This window comes from Coturnix japonica, unplaced genomic scaffold, assembly GCF_054131305.1.
Source record: "Coturnix japonica strain WE unplaced genomic scaffold, WE-NBRP24 Scf129, whole genome shotgun sequence".
In the NCBI taxonomy this organism is placed as follows: domain Eukaryota; kingdom Metazoa; phylum Chordata; class Aves; order Galliformes; family Phasianidae; genus Coturnix; species Coturnix japonica.
Window position 1 is genome coordinate 102,417 of NW_028189032.1, and position 19,375 is coordinate 121,791.

The 19,375-nt window shown below is 55.2% G+C and overlaps 1 protein-coding gene across 9 annotated transcripts in view; it reads right to left on the reverse strand.

Moving 5' to 3' along the window:
• LOC107307453 (protein fuzzy homolog) overlaps window positions 1-19,374 on the reverse strand; it is a 55,799-nt gene extending 36,425 nt beyond the window's left edge. For 7 of the 9 annotated variants that reach the window (XM_085535510.1, XM_085535511.1, XM_085535509.1 and 4 more), the window contains exons 1-5: window positions 19,205-19,374; window positions 17,485-17,596; window positions 7,672-7,790; window positions 5,110-5,194; window positions 2,589-2,657 (exon numbers count right to left, since the gene is read on the reverse strand). In XM_085535510.1, the coding sequence (XP_085391636.1) occupies window positions 2,589-2,657; window positions 5,110-5,194; window positions 7,672-7,790; window positions 17,485-17,596; window positions 19,205-19,284 (465 nt within the window). In that variant the 5' untranslated portion in view covers window positions 19,285-19,374. Of the gene's footprint in view, window positions 1-2,588; window positions 2,658-5,109; window positions 5,195-7,671; window positions 7,791-17,484; window positions 17,597-19,204 lie in introns of those variants that run through there. The other 2 variants (XM_085535512.1, XM_085535518.1) reach the window with 1 other exon arrangement.
• Window position 19,375: the final 1 nt, after the last annotated feature.

Sequence of the window (19,375 nt, forward strand, 5' to 3'; positions counted from 1 at the left end):
CACACCATCTCCCCCCATTAATTACCCCATTAATTACCGACATTAATTACCCCCATTAATTACCCCCCCAACTAATTAACCCTATAGTCTACCCACTAATTAACCCCATGCTAATTAGCATATGCTAATTACCATATGCTAATTAACCCCCACTCATTCCCACCCAACTCACTTCAACTCCCCCCATTAATTACCCCATTAATTAATTACCCCCATTAATTACCCCCCCAACTAATTAACCCTATTGTCTCCCCTCTAATTAACCCCAAGCTAATTACCATATGCTAATTAGCATATGCTAATTACCCCTCTTGATTCCCACCCATCTCCCCCATTAATTACCCCATTAATTACACCCATTAATTAATTAACCCATTAATTACCCCCAAACTAATTAACCCCTAATATCTCCCCACTAATTAACCCCATGCTAATTATCATATGCTAATTACCATATGCTAATTACCCCCTTCAATCCCACCCACCTTATCCCATCTCCCCCCATTAATCACCCCATTAATTACCCCATTAATTAATTACCCCCATTAATTACCCCCCCAATTAATTACCCCTAATGTCTCCCCACTAATTAACCCCTTGCTAATTATCACATGCTAATTACCATATGCTAATCACCCACTTCATTCCCACCGTTCTCCCCCATTAATTACCCTATTAATTACCCCATTAATTAATTACCCCCATTAATTACCCCCCAACGAATTACCCCTATTGTCTGCCCACTAATTAACCCCATTGTAATTACCACATGCTAATTACCACAAGCTAATTACTATATGCTAATTACCCCCCTCATTCCCACCCAACTCATCCCATCTCTCCCCATTAATTACCCCCATTAACTACCCCCCCAACTAATTAACCCTATTGTCCCCCCACTAATTAACCCCATGCTAATTAGCATATGCTAATTACCCCTTACAATCCCACCCACCTTATCTCATCTCCCCCCATTAATTACCCCATTAATTACCCCCATTAATTAATAACCCCCCCCCAACCCCCCCATATCTAATTACCCTAATGTCTGCCCACTAATTACCATATGCTAATTACCATATGCTAATTACCATATGCTAATCACCCACTTCATTCCCACCGTTCTCCCCCATTAATTACCCTATTAATTACCCTATTAATTACCCCATTAATTACCCCCATTAATTAATTACCCCCTCAGCTAATTACCCCTAATGTCTCCCCACTAATTACCAAATGCTAATTACCGTATGCTAATTAACATATACTAATTACCATATGCTAATTACCACATGCTAATTACCCCCTTCAATCCCACCCACATTATCCCATCTCCCCATTAATTACCCCCATTAACTGCCCCCCCAACTAATTAACCCTATTGTCCCCCCACTAATTAACCCCATGCTAATTACCATATGCTAATTACCCCCTTCAATCCCACCCATCTTATCCCATCTCCCCCCATTAATTACCCCATTAATTACCCCCATTAATTAATAACCCCCCCCAACCCCCCCATATCTAATTACCCTAATGTCTGCCCACTAATTAACCTTATGCTAATTACCATATGCTAATTACCATATGCTAATCACCCACTTCATTCCCACTGTTCTCCCCCATTAATTACCCTATTAATTACCCCCATTAATTAATTACCCCCTCAGCTAATTACCCCATTGTCTCCCCACTAATTAACCCCATGCTAATTACCACATGCTAATTACCATAAGCTAATTACCATATGCTAATTACCCCCTTCAATCCCACCCACCTTATCTCATCTCCCCCCATTAATTACCCCATTAATTTCCCTCATTAATTACCCCCATTAATTACCCCCCATATCTAATTACCCCTAATGTCTGCCCACTAATTAACCCCATGCTAATTATCATATGCTAATTACCATATGCTAATTACCCCCTTCAATCCCACCCACCTTATCCCATCTCCCCCCATTAATTACCCCATTAATTACCCCCATTAATTAATAACCCCCCCCAACCCCCCCATATCTAATTACCCTAATGTCTGCCCACTAATTAACCCCATGCTAATTACCATATGCTAATTACCATATGCTAATTACCATATGCTAATCACCCACTTCATTCCCACCGTTCTCCCCCATTAATTACCCCCATTAATTAATTACCCCCTCTGCTAATTACCCCATTGTCTCCCCACTAATTAACCCCATGCTAATTACCACATGCTAATTACCATATGCTAATTACCATATGCTAATTACCCCCCTCATTCCCACCCACCTTATCCCATCTCCCCCCATTGATCACCCCATTAATTACCCCATTAATTAATTAACCCATTAATTACCCCCCCAATTAATTACCCCTAATGTCTCCCCACTAATTAACCCCATGCTAATTACCACATGCTAATTACCATATGCTAATTAACCCCCTCATTCCCACCCAACTCACCCCATCTCCCCCCATTAATCACCCCATTAATTACCCCATTAATTAATTACCCCCATATCTAATTACCCCTAATGTCTCCCCGCTAATTACCCCCCTAATTAACCCTCATTAACTAATTAACAGCCGTTAATTAATTACCCTCAGTTCCCTTTTCAGTCTCTCTGGTCCGTGTTGTTGGCTCAGCTCCTCCGCTCCCACCACCAGCACCTGCCATAGGGATCAATGGGGTCTATAGGATTCAATGGGGCTCTATGGGGTCTATAGGGTTCTATGGGGTTCTGTGGGGTTCTATGGGGCTCTATGGGGCTCTATGGGGTTCTATGGGGCTCTATGGGGCTCTATGGGGCACTATGGGGTGTCTATAGGGTTCAATGGGGCTCTATGGGGCTCTATGGGGCTCTATGGGGTCTATGGGGATCTATGGGGCTCTATGGGGCACTATGGGGCTCTATGGGGTTCTATGGGGCTCTATAGGGTTCTATGGGGCTCTATGGGGCTCTATGGGGCACTATGGGGCTCTATGGGGCTCTATGGGGCTCTATGGGGCTCTATGGGGATCTATGGGGCTCTATGGGGCTCTATGGGGTCTATAGGGTTCTATGGGGATCTATGGGGTTCTATGGGGCTCTATGGGGTTCTATGGGGTTCTATGGGGCTCTATGGGGATCTATGGGGCTCTATGGGGTTCTATGGGATCTATGGGGTCTATGGGGTCTATGGGGTTCAATGGGGCTCTATGGGGCTCTATGGGCTCTATGGGGCTCTATGGGGTTCTATGGGGCTCTATGGGGTTCTATGGGGCTCTATGGGGTCTATGGGGTTCTATGGGGCTCTATGGGGCTCTATGGGGCTCTATGGGGTTCTATGGGGTTCTATGGGGCTCTATGGGGTTCTATGGGGCTCTATGGGGCACTATGGGGTTCTATGGGGCTCTATGGGGTTCTATGGGGTTCTATGGGGTCTATGGGGCTCTATGGGGCTCTATGGGGTCTATGGGGTCCCTATGTGTCTCTATGGGGCTCTATGGGGCACTATGGGGTTCTATGGGGATCTATGGGGTTCTATGGGGCTCTATGGGGTTCTTTGGGGTCTATAGGGTTCAATGGGGCTCTATGGGGTCTATAGGGTTCTATGGGATCTATAGGGTCTATGGGGCTCTATGGGGTTCTATGGGGATCTATGGGGCTCTATGGGGTCTATAGGGTTCTATGGGATCTATAGGGTCTATGGGTCTCTATGGGGTTCTATGGGGCTCTATGGGGCTCTATGGGTCCCTATGGGGCACTATGGGGTTCAATGGGGTTCAATGGGGTTCTATGGGGCTCTATGGGGTTCTATGGGGATCTATGGGGTTCTATGGGGCTCTATGGGGTTCTATGGGGTTCTATGGGGATCTATGGGGCTCTATGGGGTTCTATGGGGTTCTATGGGGTTCTATGGGGTTCTATGGGGATCTATGGGGCTCTATGGAGTTCTATGGGGCTCTATGGGGATCTATGGGGTTCTATGGGGCTCTATGGGGCTCTATGGGGTCTATGGGGCTCTATGGGGTTCAATGGGGCTCTATGGGGTCTATAGGGTTTTATAGGGTTCTATGGGGCTCTATAGGATTCTATGGGGATCTATAGGGTTCTATGGGGTTAGATGAGGTTCTATGGGGATCTATGGGGTTCTATGGGGTTCTGTGGGGATCTATGGGGCTCTATGGGGTTCTATGGGGCTCTATGGAGTTCTATGGGGTTCTATGGGGCACTATGGGGTTCTATGGGGTTCTATGGGGTCTATGGGGTCTATAGGGTTCTATGGGGAACTATGGGGTTCTATGGGGTTCTATGGGGTTCTGTGGGGCTCTATGGGGTTCTATGGTGTTCTATGGGGTCTATGGGGCTCTATGGGGTTCTATGGGGCTCTATGGGGCTCTATGGAGTTCCTTGGGGTTCTATGGGGTTCTATGGGGTCTATAGGGTTCTATGGGGCTCTATGGGTTTCTATGGGGCTCTATGGGGCTCTATGGGGCTCTATGGGGCTCTATGGGGCTCTATGGGGTTCTATGGGGTTCTATGGGGCACTATGGGGTTCTATGGGGTCTATAGGGCTCTATGGGGTTATATGGGGTCTATGGGGCTCTATGGGGCTCTATGGGGTTCTATGGGGCTCTATGGGGTTCTATGGGGTTCTATAGGGGTCTATGGGGCTCTATGGGGCTCTATGGGGTTCTATGGGGCTCTATGGGGTCTATGGGGCTCTTGGGGCTCTATGGGGCTCTATGGGGTCTATGGGGCTCTATGGGGCTCTATGGGGTCTATGGGGATCTATGGGGCTCTATGGGGCACTATGGGGTTCTATGGGATTCTATGGGGCTCTATGGGGTTCAATGGGGTCTATAGGGTTTTATAGGGTTCTATGGGGTTCTATGGGGTTCTATGGGGTTCTATGGGGTCTATGGGGTTCTATGGGGCTCTATGAGGTTCTATGGGGTTCTATGGGGTTCTATGGGGTTCTATGGGGTTCTATGGGGTCTATGGTGATCTATGGGGTTCTATGGGGTGTCTATAGGGTTTTATAGGGCTCTATGGGGCTCTATGGGGTTTTATGGGGTTCTATGGGGCTCTATGGGGATCTATGGGGCTCTATGGGGCAGCTATGGGGCAGAGCTCACCATGGCCCCATAGATTCTGTCCAGCATCGCTCCCAGTTCAGCCTCCGACATCGCGGGATCCGAACTCAGCGCCAGCAACGTCACACTGTAAAGGGGGACCCATAGAAACCCCATAGAGACCCATAGAAACCCCATAGAGACCCATAGAGACACATAGAGACCCATAGGGACCCCATAGAGACCCATAGGGACCCATAGGGACCCATAGAGACCCATAGAGACCCATAGGGACCCATAGGGACACATAGAGACCCATAGGGACCCATAGAGACCCATAGGGACCCATAGGGACCCCATAGAGCCCCATAGAGACCCATAGAGACCCACAGAGACCCATAGAGACCCATAGAAACCCCATAGAGCCCCATAGGGACCCATAGAGACCCCATAGAGACCCATAGAGAGAGACCCATAGAAACCCCATAGAGACCCATAGGGACCCATAGAGAGAGACCCATAGAGACCCCATAGACCCCATAGAGACCCCATAGGGACCCATAGAGACCCCATAGAGCCCCATAGAGACCCATAGAGACCCATAGAGACCCATAGTGACCCCATAGAGTCCCATAGAGACCCATAGGGACCCATAGAAACCCCATAGAGACACATAGAAACCCCATAGGGACCCATAGAAACCCCATAGAGACCCATAGAGACCCCATAGGGACCCATAGAGACCCATAGAGACCCATAGTGACCCCATAGAGACCGAGACCCATAGAGACCCATAGAGACCCATAGAGACCCCATAGAGTCCCATAGAGACCCATAGAGACCCATAAAGACTCATAGGGACCCCATAGAGACCCAAAGAAAACCCATAGAGACCTATAGGGACCCATAGAAACCCCATAGGGTCCCATAGAGACCCATAGAGACCCATAGAGACCCATAGAAACCCCATAGAGACACATAGAAACCCCATAGAGCCCCATAGAGCCCCATAGAGCCCCATAGAGACCCATAGAAACCCTATAGGGACCCATAGAAACCCCATAGAGACACATAGAGACCCCATAGAGACCCATAGAGACCCCATAGAGACCCATAGGGACCCATAGAGACCCCATAGAAACCCCATAGAGACCCATAGAGACCCATAGAGCCCCATAGAGTCCCATAGAGACCCATAGAGACCCATAGTGACCCCATAGAGACCCATAGCGACCCATAGTGACCCCATAGAGACCCATAGGGACCCATAGTGCCCCATAGAGACCCCAGAGAGTCCCATAGAGACCCATAGAGACCCCATAGAGTCCCATAGAGACCCACAGAGACCCATAGAGACCAATAGAGACCCATAGGGACCAATAGAGACCCATAGAAACCCATAGAGCCCCATAGGGACACATAGAGAGAGACCCATAGAGACCCCATAGACACCCATAGCGACCCATAGTGACCCCATAGAGACCCATAGAGACCCATAGTGCCCCATAGAGACCCATAGAGACACATAGAGACCCCATAGAGTCCCATAGAGACCCATAGAGACCCATAGAGACCCATAGAGACTCATAGGGACCCCATAGAGACCCATAGAAAACCCATAGAGACCTATAGGGACCCATAGAACCCCATAGAACCCCATAGAACCACATAGAGACCCATAGAGACCCCATAGTGACCCATAGAGACTCATAGGGACCCATAGAGACCCCATAGAGACCCATAGAGACCCATAGAGACCCATAGAAACCCCATAGAGACCCATAGAGACCCCATAGAGACACATAGAGACCCATAGAGACCCCATAGAGACCCATAGGGACCCCATAGAGACCCATAGGGACCCATAGAGACCCCATAGAGACCCATAGAGCCCCATAGAGACCCATAGTGACCCCATAGAGACCCATAGAGACCCATAGAAACCCCATAGAGTCCCATAGAGACCCATAGAGACCCATAGGGACCCATAGAAACCCCATAGCACCCCATATAGCCCCATAGAGACCCCATAGAGACCCATTGAGACTCCGCCCACTTTCATCCCCACCCAATCCCCTTCCATCCCCTCCCATAAGCCCCGCCCCCTTTGTAACCCCGCCCCTCCCTCAAGCCCCGCCCCCTTTCAGCACCAGCCAATCAATTTGCATCCCCTCCTTAAGCCCCGCCCCTCCCTTAAGCCCCGCCCCATTCCCATCCACCCAATCAAATTGCATCCCCTCCTTAAGCCCCGCCCCTCCCTTAAGCCCCGCCCCATTCCCATCCACCCAATCAAATTGCATCCCTTCCTCCAGCCCCGCCCCTCTTCTTAAGCCCCGCCCCCTTTGTAACCCCACCCCCATTCCCATCCAGCCAATCAAATTGCACCCCCCACCTTAAGCCCCGCCCCCTTTGTAACCACGCCTCCTCCCCTTAAGCCCCGCCCCCGTTCTTATCCAGCCAATCAGCTCTCAGCCTCTCGATTAACCCCCGCCCCCTGTTCCCATGCAACCAATCAGCTCTCAGCCCCTCGATTAAGCCCCGCCTCCCTTTCCCATCCAGCCAATCAGCTCTCAGCCCCTCGACTAAGCCCCGCCCCCCGTTCCCAGGCAGCCAATCAGCTCGTACCTTTCCCCCCCCCTCCAAACCACTGTCCCCCTTTGGCTCTTGGCCCCATGGAGTCGCACGGAGACGCCGGCCCCGAACACATGGACGCCATGAAGGGCCCCGACCAATGGGAACGGGAGCTGAGGGAAGGGAACCAATAGGAAATGAGGGGGGGCGGGGCTAAGGGGAATGGGGGGCCAATGGGATATAGGGGGTGGGGCTAAGAGGAAAGGGGGCGGGGCTAAGGGGAATGGGGACCAATGGGAAATGGGGGGCGGGGCTAAGAGGAAAGGGGGCGGGGCTAAGGGGAATTGGGGCCAATAGGAAATGGGGGCGGGGCTAAGAGGAAAGGGGGCGGGGCTAATGGGAATGGGGGGCCAATAGGAAATGGGGGTGGGGCTAAGAAGAAAGGGGGCGGGGCTAAGGGGAAAGGGGACCAATGGGAAATGGGGGCGGGGCTAAGAGGAAAGGGGGCGGGGCTAAGGGGAATGGGGACCAATAGGAAATGGGGGTGGGGCTAAGAGGAAAGGGGGCGGGGCTAAGGGGAATGGGGGACCAATGGGAAATGGGGGCGGGGCTAATGGGAAATGGGAGCCAATGGGAAATGGGGGGGGGGTCATTTATGGGGCTGAAGGGGGCACTTATGGGGCTGGGGGGTCAGTTATGGGGCTGAAGGGGTCACTTATGGGGCTGGTGGGGCCACTTATGGGGCTGGTGGGGCCACTTATGGGGCTTGAAGGGCACTTATGGGGCTTGAAGGGCACTTATGGGTCTGAAGGTGTCACTTATGGGGCTGAAGGGGTCACTTATGGGGCTGGAAGGGCACTTATGGGGCTGGTGGGGTCACTTATGGGGCTGGAAGGGCACTTATGGGGCTGGTGGGGTAACTTATGGGGCTGAAGGGGTTACTTATGGGGCTGGTGGGTCACTTATGGGGCTGGGGAGGTCACTTATGGGGCTGGTGGGTCACTTATGGGGCTGGTGGGGTCACTTATGGGGCTGGTGGGGTAACTTATGGGGCTGGGGGGTCAGTTATGGGGCTTGAAGGGCACTTATGGAGCTGAAGATGTTACTTATGGGGCTGAAGGTGTCACTTATGGGGCTGAAGGGGGCAATTATGGGGCTGGGGGGTCACTTATGGGGCTGGGGGGGTCACTTATGGGGCTTGAAGGGCACTTATGGGGCTGGAAGGGCACTTATGGGGCTGGGGAAGGCACTTATGGGGCTTGTAGGTCACTTATGGAGCTGAAGGTGTCACATATGGGGCTGAAGGTGTCACTTATGGGGCTGGGTAGGTCACTTATGGGGCTGGAAGGGCACTTATGGGGCTGGGGAAGGCACTTATGGGGCTGGGGAGGTCACTTATGGGGCTGGGGAAGGCACTTATGGGGCTGGGGAGGTCACTTATGGGGCTGGGGGGTCACTTATGGGGCTGGGGAAGGCACTTATGGGGCTGGAAGGGCACTTATGGGGCTGGAAGGGCACTTATGGGGCTGGAAGGGCACTTATGGGGCTGGGGGGTCACTTATGGGGCTGGGGGGTCACTTATGGGGCTGGAAGGGCACTTATGGGGCTGGAAGGTCACTTATGGGGCTGGAAGGGCACTTATGGGGCTGGAAGGTCACTTATGGGGCTGGAAGGGCACTTATGGGGCTGGGGGGTCACTTATGGGGCTGGAAGGGCACTTATGGGGCTGGAGGGGGTACCTATGGGTCACTTATGGGGCTGGAAAGGCACTTATGGGGCTGGGGGGGTACCTATGGGGCTTGAAGGGCACTTATGGGGCTGGAAGGGAACTTATGGGGCTGGGGAAGGCACTTATGGGGCTGGAAGGGCACTTATGGGTCTGAAGGTGTCACTTATGGGGCTGGAAGGGCACTTATGGGGCTGGGGAGGTCACTTATGGGGCTGGTGGGGTCACTTATGGGGCTGAAGGGGTCACTTATGGGGCTGGGGGAGTCACTTATGGGGTTGAAGGTGTCACTTATGGGGCTGGGGGGTCACTTATGGGGCTGGGGGGGTCGCTTATGGCGCTGAAGGTGTCACTTATGGGGCTTGAAGGGCACTTATGGGGCTGGGGGGGTACCTATGGGGCTGAAGGGGTCACTTATGGGGCTGGAAAGGCACTTATGGGGCTGGGGGGGGTCACTTATGGGGCTAGAAGGGCACTTATGGGGCTGGAAGGGCAATTATGGGGCTGGGGAAGGCACTTATGGGGCTGGGGAGGTCACTTATGGGGCTGGAAGGGCACTTATGGGGCTGGAAGGGCACTTATGGGGCAGGGGGAGTCACTTATGGGGCTGGGGGAATCACTTATGGGGCTGGGGGGGTCACTTATGGGGCTGGGGGGGTCACTTATGGGGCTAGAAGGGCACTTATGAGGCTGGAAGGGCACTTATGGGGCTGGGGGGTCACTTATGGGGCTGGAAGGGCACTTATGGGGCTGGAAGGGCACTTATGGGGCTGGGGAGGTCACTTATGGGGCTGAAGGTGTCACTTATGGGGCTGGGGGGGTCACTTATAGGGCTGGAAGGACACATATGGGGCTGGAAGGGCACTTATGGGGCTGGGGAACGCACTTATGGGGCTGGAAGGGCACTTATGGGGCTGGTGGGTCACTTATGGGGCTGGAGGGGTCACTTATGGGGCTGGGGGGGTCACTTATGGGGCTAGAAGGGCACATATGGGGCTGGGGGAGTCACTTATGGGGCTGGTGGGTCACTTATGGGGCTGAAGGTGTCACTTATGGGGCTTGAAGGGCACTTATGGGGCTGGAAGGGCACTTATGGGGCTGGTGGGGTCACTTATGGGGCTGGAAGGGCACTTATGGGGCTGGAAGGGCACTTATGGGGCTGGAAGGGCACTTATGGGGCTGGTGGGGTCACTTATAGGGCTGGAAGGACACATATGGGGCTGGGGGGGCACTTATGGGGCTGAAGGGGTCACTTATGGGGCTGGAAGGGCACTTATGGGGCTGGTGGGGTCACTTATGGGGCTGAAGGTGTCACTTATGGGGCTGAAGGTGTCACTTATGGGGCTGGAAGGGCACTTATGGGGCTGAAGGTGTCACTTATGGGGCTGGAAGGGCACATATGGGGCTGGGGGGGTCACTTATGGGGCTGGTGGGGTCACTTATGGGGCTGGAAGGGCACTTATGGGGCTGGGGAGGTCACTTATGGGGCTGGAAGGGCACTTATGGGGCTGGGGAGGTCACTTATGGGGCTAGAAGGGCACTTATGGGGCTGGAAGGGCACTTATGGGGCACGGGGGGTCACTTATGGGGTTGGTGGGTCACTTATGGGGCTGAAGGTGTCACTTATGGGGCTGAAGGGTCACTTATGGGGCTGGGGGGGTCACTTATGGGGCTGGAAGGGCACTTATGGGTCTGAAGGTGTCACTTATGGGGCTGAAGGTGTCACTTATGGGGCTGAAGGTGTCACTTATGGGGCTGGAAGGGCACTTATGGGGCTGGGGGGGCACTTATGGGGCTGAAGGTGTCACTTATGGGGCTGGTGGGTCACTTATGGGTCTGAAGGTGTCACTTATGGGGCTGGAAAGTCACTTATGGGGCTGGTGGGGTCACTTATGGGGCTGAAGGGGTCACTTATGGGGCTGGAAGGGCACTTATGGGGCTGGAAGGGCACTTATGGGGCTGGGGGGTCACTTATGGGTCTGGGGGGGTCACTTATGGGGCTGGGGAAGGCACTTATGGGGCTGGGGGGGTCACTTATGGGGCTGGGGGGTCACTTATGGGGCTGGGGGGTCACTTATGGGGCTGGAAGGGCACTTATGGGTCTGAAGGTGTCACTTATGGGGCTGGTGGGTCACTTATGGGTCTGAAGGTGTCACTTATGGGGCTGGTGGGTCACTTATGGGTCTGAAGGTGTCACTTATGGGGCTGGAAAGTCACTTATGGGGCTGGTGGGGTCACTTATGGGGCTGAAGGGGTCACTTATGGGGCTGGAAAGGCACTTATGGGGCACGGGGGGTCACTTATGGGGTTGGTGGGTCACTTATGGGGCTGGAAGGGCACTTATGGGGCTGGGGGGGTCACTTATGGGGCTGGGGGGGGTACCTATGGAGCTGAAGGGGGCACTTATGGGGCTGGGGGGTCACTTATGGGGCTGAAGGGGTCACTTATGGGGCTTGAAGGGCACTTATGGGGCTGGGGAGGTCACTTATGGGGCTGGAAGGGCACTTATGGGGCTGAAGGTGTCACTTATGGGGCTGGGGGAGTCACTTATGGGGCTGGGGGGGTCACTTATGGGGTTGAAGGTGTCACTTATGGGGCTGAAGGTGTCACTTATGGGGCTGGGGGAGTCACTTATGGGGCTTGAAGGGCACTTATGGGTCTGAAGGTGTCACTTATGGGGCTGAAGGGGTCACTTATGGGGCTGGAAGGGCACTTATGGGGCTGGGGGGGGTACCTATGGGGCTGAAGGGGGCAATTATGGGGCTGGGGGGGTCACTTATGGGGCTGGTGGGGTCACTTATGGGGCTGAAGGGGTCACTTATGGGGTTGGGGGGGTCGCTTATGGGGCTGGAAGGGCACTTATGGGGCTGGGGAGGTCACTTATGGGGCTGGAAGGGCACTTATGGGGCTGGGGAAGGCACTTATGGGGCTGGAAGGGCACTTATGGGGCTGGGGGGGGTACCTATGGGGCTGAAGGGTCACTTATGGGGCTGGAAGGGCACTTATGGGGCTGGAAGGGCACTTATGGGGCTGGGGGAGTCACTTATGGGGCTGAAGGTGTCACTTATTGGGCTGGGGGGGGTCACTTATGGGGCTGAAGGTGTCACTTATGGGGCTGGGGAGGTCACTTATGGGGCTGGAAGGGCACTTATGGGGCTGAACGGGTCACTTATGGGGCTAGAAGGGCACTTATGGGGCTAGAAGGGCACTTATGGGGCTAGAAGGGCACTTATGGGGCTGGTGGGGTCACTTATGGGGCTGGTGGGGTAACTTATGGGGCTGGAAGGGCACTTATGGGGCTGGTGGGGTCACTTATGGGGCTGGGTAGGTCACTTATGGGGCTGGTGGGGTCACTTATGGGGCTTGAAGGGCACTTATGGGGCTGGTGGGGTCACTTATGGGGCTGGGGGGTCACTTATGGGGCTGCGGGGTCACTTATGGGGCTGGAAGGGCACTTATGGGGCTGGTGGGGTCACTTATAAAGCTGGAGATCACTTATGGGGCTGGAAGGGCACCTATGGGTCTGGGGGGGTCACTTATGGGGCTGGGGGGGTACCTATGGGGCTGAAAGTGTCACTTATGGGGCTTGAAGGGCACTTATGGGGCTGAAGGTGTCACTTATGGGGCTGGGGAGGTCACTTATGGGGCTGAAGGTGTCACTTATGGGGCTGAAGGTGTCACTTATGGGGCTGGAAGGGCACTTATGGGGCTGGGGAAGGCACTTATGGGGCTGGAAGGGCACTTATGGGGCTGGAAGGGCACTTATGGGGCTGGGGGGTCACTTATGGGGCACGGGGGGTCACTTATGGGGCTGGAAAGGCACTTATGGGGCTGGAAGGGCACTTATGGGGCTTGAAGGGCACTTATGGGGCTGGAAGGGCACTTATGGGGCTGGGGAGGTCACTTATGGGGCTTGAAGGGCACTTATGGAGCTGGGGAGGTCACTTATGGGGCTGGTGGGGTAACTTATGGGGCTGGAAGGACACATATGGGGCTGGGGGGGGTACCTATGGGGCTGGAAGGTCACTTATCGGGCTGGGGAGGTCACTTATGGGGCTGGAAGGGCACTTATGGGGCTGGGTAGGTCACTTATGGGGCTGAAGGTGGCACTTATGGGGCTGGAAGGGCACTTATGGGGCTGGGGAGGTCACTTATGGGGCTGAAGGTGTCACTTATGGGGCTGAAGGTGTCACTTATGGGGCTGGAAGGGCACTTATGGGGCTGAAGGGGTCACTTATGGGGCTGGGGGGGTCGCTTATGGGGCTGGGGGGGTCACTTATAAAGCTGGAGGTCACTTATGGGGCTGGAAGGGCACCTATGGGGCTGGGGGGTAACTTATGGGGCTGGTGGGGTCACTTATGGGGCTGGAAAGGCACTTATGGGGCTGGGGAGGTCACTTATGGGGCTGAAGGGGTCACTTATGGGGCTGGAAGGGCACTTATGGGGCAGGGGGGGTCACTTATGGGGCTGAAGGTGTCACTTATGGGGCTGGAAAGTCACTTATGGGGCTGGTGGGGTAACTTATGGGGCTGAAGGGGTCACTTATGGGGCTGGAAGGGCACTTATGGGGCTGAAGGTGTCACTTATGGGGCTGGGGGGTCACTTATGGGACTGGGGGAGTCACTTATGGGGCTGGGGGGGTCACTTATGGGGCTGGTGGGGTCACTTATGGGGCTGGTGGGGTCACTTATGGGGCTGAAGGTGTCACTTATGGGGCTGGGGGGTCACTTATGGGGCTGGAAGGGCACTTATGGGGCTGAAGGTGTCACTTATGGGGCTGGTGGGTCACTTATGGTGCTGGGGGGGGTCACTTATGGCGCTGAAGGTGTCACTTATGGGGCTGGAAAGGCACTTATGGGGCTGGGGAAGGCACTTATGGGGCTGGGGAAGGCACTTATGGGGCTGAAGGGGTCACTTATGGGGCTGGGGGAGTCACTTATGGGGCTTGAAGGGCACTTATGGGGCTGAAGGCGTCACTTATGGGGCTGGAAAGGCACTTATGGGGCTGAAGGTGTCACTTATGGGGCTGGAAAGGCACTTATGGGGCTGAAGGTGTCACTTATGGGGCTGGTGGGGTCACTTATGGGGCTGGTGGGGTAACTTATGGGGCTGAAGGGGTCACTTATGGGGCTGGGGGGTCACGTATGGGGCTGAAGGGGTCACTTATGGGGCTGGGGGGTCACGTATGGGGCTGAAGGGGTCACTTATGGGGCTGGAAGGGCACTTATGGGGCTGGGGGGTAACTTATGGGGCTGAAGGGGTCACTTATGGGGCTGGAAGGGCACTTATGGGGCTGAAGGTGTCACTTATGGGGCTGGAAGGGCACTTATGGGGCTGGAGGGGGTACCTATGGGGCACTTATGGGGCTGGAAGGGCACTTATGGGGCTGGTGGGGTAACTTATGGGGCTGGAAGGGCACTTATGGGGCTTGAAGGGCACTTATGGGGCTGAAGGGGTCACTTATGGGGCTGGAAGGGCACTTATGGGGCTTGAAGGGCACTTATGGGGCTGGTGGGGTCACTTATGGGGCTGGAAGGGCACTTATGGGGCTTGAAGGGCACTTATGGGGCTGGTGGGGTCACTTATGGGGCTGGAAGGGCACTTATGGGGCTGGGTGGGGTACCTATGGAGCTGAAGGGGTCACTTATGGGGCTAGAAGGGCACTTATGGGGCTGGAAGGGCACTTATGGGGCTGTGGAGGTCACTTATAGGGCTGGAAGGACACATATGGGGCTGGGGAAGGCACTTATGGGGCTGGGGAGGTCACTTATGGGGCTGGGGAAGGCACTTATGGGGCAGGGGTTGTCACTTATGGGGCTTGAAGGGCACTTATGGGGCTTGTAGGTCACTTATGGAGCTGAAGGTGTCACATATGGGGCTGAAGGTGTCACTTATGGGGCTGGGGGGGTCACTTATGGGGCTGGAAGGGCACTTATGGGGCTGGGGAGGTCACTTATGGGGCTGGGGAAGGCACTTATGGGGCTTATAGGTCACTTATGGAGCTGAAGGTGTCACTTATGGGTCTGAAGGTGTCACTTATGGGGCTGGGAGGGCATTTATGGGGCTGAAGGGGTCACTTATGGGGTTGGGGGGGTCGCTTATGGGGCTGGGGGGGCACTTATGGGGCTGGGGAGGTCACTTATGGGTCTGAAGGTGTCACTTATGGGGCTGAAGGTGTCACTTATGGGGCTGGAAAGGCACTTATGGGGCTGGGGAAGGCACTTATGGGGCTTGAAGGGCACTTATGGGGCTGGTGGGGTAACTTATGGGGCTGAAGGGGTCACTTATGGGGCTAGAAGGTCACTTATGGGGCTGGGGAAGGCACTTATGGGGCTGGGGGGGTCACTTATGGGGCTGGAAGGGCACTTATGGGGCTGGAAGGGCACTTATGGGGCTGGTGGGGTAACTTATGGGGCTTGAAGGGCACTTATGGAGCACGGGGGGTCACTTATGGGGCTGGGGGAGTCACTTATGGGGCTGGAAGGGCACTTATGGGGCTGGGGGTGTACCTATGGAGCTGAAGGGGTCACTTATGGGGCTGAAGGGGTCACTTATGGGGCTGGAAGGGCACTTATGGGGCTGAAGGGGTCACTTATGGGGCTGGGAGGTCACTTATGGGGCTGGAAGGGCACCTATGGGGCTGGGGGGTAACTTATGGGGCTGAAGGGGTCACTTATGGGGCTGAAGGGGTCACTTATGGGGCTGGCGGGGTCACTTATGGGTCTGGGGGTCACTTATGGGGCTGAAGGGGTCACTTATGGGGCTTGAAGGGAACTTATGGGGCTGGGAAAGGCACTTATGGGGATGGAAGGGCACTTATGGGGCTGGTGGGGTCACTTATAGGGCTGGAAGGCACTTATGGGGCTGGAAGGGCACTTATGGGGCTGAAGGGGTCACTTATGGGGCTGGGGGGTCACTTATGGGGCTGAAGGGGTCACTTATGGGGCTGGAAGGGGACTTATGGGGCTGGGGGGTCACTTATGGGGCAAGGAGGGCACTTATGGGGCAGGACAGGTCACTTATGGGGCTGGGGGAGTCACTTATGGGGCTTGAAGGGCACTTATGGGGCTGGGGGGTCACTTATGGGGCTGGGGGAGTCACTTATGGGGCTTGAAGGGCACATATGGGGCTGGGGGTGGCACCTATGGGGCTGAAGGTGTCACTTATGGGGCAGGAAGGGCACTTATGGGGCTGGAAAGTCACTTATGGGGCTGGAAGGGCACTTATGGGGCTGGGGGGGGGCACTTATGGGGCTGGAAGGGCACCTATGGGGCTGGGGGGTAACTTATGGGGCTGAAGGGGTCACTTATGGGGCTGGAAGGACACTTATGGGGCTGGTGGGTCACTTATGGGGCTGGGGGGTCACTTATGGGGCTGGTGGGTCACTTATGGGGCTGAAGGGGTCACTTATGGGGCTGGAAGGGCACTTATGGGGCGGGGGTGTCACTTATGGGGCTGGAAGGGCACTTATGGGTCTGAAGGTGTCACTTATGGGGATGAGGGGGTCACTTATGGGGCTGGAAGGGCACTTATGGGGCTGGAAGGGCACTTATGGGGCTGGGGAGGTCACTTATGGGGCTGGAAGGGCACTTATGGGGCTGGGGGGTCAGTTATGGGGCTGAAGGGGTCACTTATGGGGCTGGAAGGGCACTTATGGGGCTGGAAAGGCACTTATGGGGCTGGTGGGGTCACTTATGGGGCTGGGGGGGTCACTTATGGGGCTGGGGGGTCACTTATGGGGCTGGTGGGTCACTTATGGGGCTGAAGGGGTCACTTATGGGGCTGGAAGGGCACTTATGGGGCTGGTGGGGTCACTTATGGGGCTGGAAGGGCACTTATGGGGCTGAAGGTGTCACTTATGGGGCTGGAAAGTCACTTATGGGGCTGGTGGGGTCACTTATGGAGCTGAAGGTGTCACTTATGGGGCTGAAGGTGTCACTTATGGGGCTGGGGAGGTCAGTTATGGGGCTGGAAGGACACATATGGGGCTGGTGGGGTCACTTATGGGGCTGGAAGGGCACTTATGGGGCTGGAAGGGCACTTATGGGGCTGGTGGGGTCACTTATGGGGCTGGAAGGGCACTTATGGGGCTGGAAGGGCACTTATGGGGCTGAAGGTGTTACTTATGGGGCAGGGCTTACCTGCAATCGGGGCTGGGTTCCCCTGGATCGACAGAATAGGGGCAGCCCAGAAGATGAAGCCACGCCCACCAACGTCAAAGCCCCGCCCCCTTCCATGGCCACGCCCCCTTTCCTGCAAGCCCCATAGAGACCCATGGAGACCCATAGAGACCCCATAGGGACCCATAGAGACCCATAGAAACCCCATAGGGACCCATAGGGACCCATAGAGACCCATAGGGACCCATAGAGACCCATAGAGACCCCATAGGGACCCATAGAGACCCATAGAAACCCTATAGAGACCCCATAGAGCTCCATAGGAACCCCATAGCATGCCATAGAGCCCCATAGAGACCACATAGAGACCCATAGAGACCCCATAGGGACCCATAAAGACCCATAGAGACCCCATAGGGACCCCATAGAGACCCATAGAGACCCCATAGAGACCCCATAGCTGCCCCATAGGGACCCACAGACCCCACAGAGACCCCATAGACCCCATAGAGACCCATAGAGACCTATAGGGACCCCATAGAGATACATATAGACCCCATAGAGACCCACAGAGACCCCATAGCTGCCCCATAGGGACCCATAGACCCCACAGAGGCCCCATAGACCCCATAGAAACCGATAGAGACCTATAGGGACCCCATAGAGATACATAGAGACCCCATAGAGACCCATAGAGACCCCATAGCTGCCCCACAGGGACCCATAGAGACCCCACAGAGACCCCATAGACCCCATAGAGACCACATAGAGACCCTATAGAGACCCCATAGGGACCCATAGAGACCCATAGGTACCCATAGGGATTCATAGAGACCCATAGAGACCCCATAGCTGCCCCATTTACTTCAATCAAAGCCCCTCATCCAATCAGCGCCGACCTTCAAGCTTAAGCCCCGCCCCCTCCCAATAGGCCCCGCCCCATCCATTAACCACGCCCCCATTGTCTTAAACCCCGCCCCTTTACGTCAATCAAAGCCCCTCATCCAATCAGCGCCGCGCTCCCCCTTAATCCCCGCCCCACATAGGCCACGCCCCCTTTCATACAAGCCACGCCCAGATTCATTAGCCACGCCCCCATTGTCTTAAACCCCGCCCCTATACATCAATCAAAGCCCATCATCCAATCACAGCCGCCCTTCCCTCCTTAAGCCACGCCCCCTTGCCACAGGCCACGCCTCCATTGCCTTAAACCCCGCCCCTTTACGTCAATCAAAGCCCCTCATCCAATCAGCGCGGCGCTCCCCCTTAAACCCCGCCTCACATAGGCCACGCCCCCTTTCATACAAGCCACGCCCACATTCATTAGCCACGCCCACATTGTCTTAAACCCCGCCCCTATACATCAATCAAAGCCCATCATCCAATCACAGCCTCCCTTCCCCCCTTAAGCCACGCCCCCTTGCCACAGGCCACGCCCCATTGCCTTAAGCCCCGCCCCTATACATCAACCAAACCCCCTCATCCAATCAGGGCCCCCCTTCCCCCCTTAAGCCACGCCCCCTTACTACAGGCCACGCCCCCATTGGACCCGTCGTCATACCTTAGCCACGCCCCCCCCATTGTCTTCAGTCCCGCCCCTTTACATCAATCAAAGCCCCTCAACCAATCAGCGCCGCGCTTTCCCCTTAAGCCCCGCCCCCTCCCCATATCCCACGCTCCCATTGGCCATCCTAAGCCCCGCCCCCTCTCTCCATTCCCGCGCTCCGCTCTCCCCACTCACAGCCCAGCTCCGTCCCGACCGGAAGTTCCCGTTGCTATGGGCAACAAGACACCGGAAGGGGCGGAGCTACCACCCGCCATCCCACTTCCGGTCTCTTAGCCAATCCCAAACGTCCCTTTCTCTCACCACTTCCGGGATTGGCCACACCGCTTCAAGCCGGAAGTGAACTCG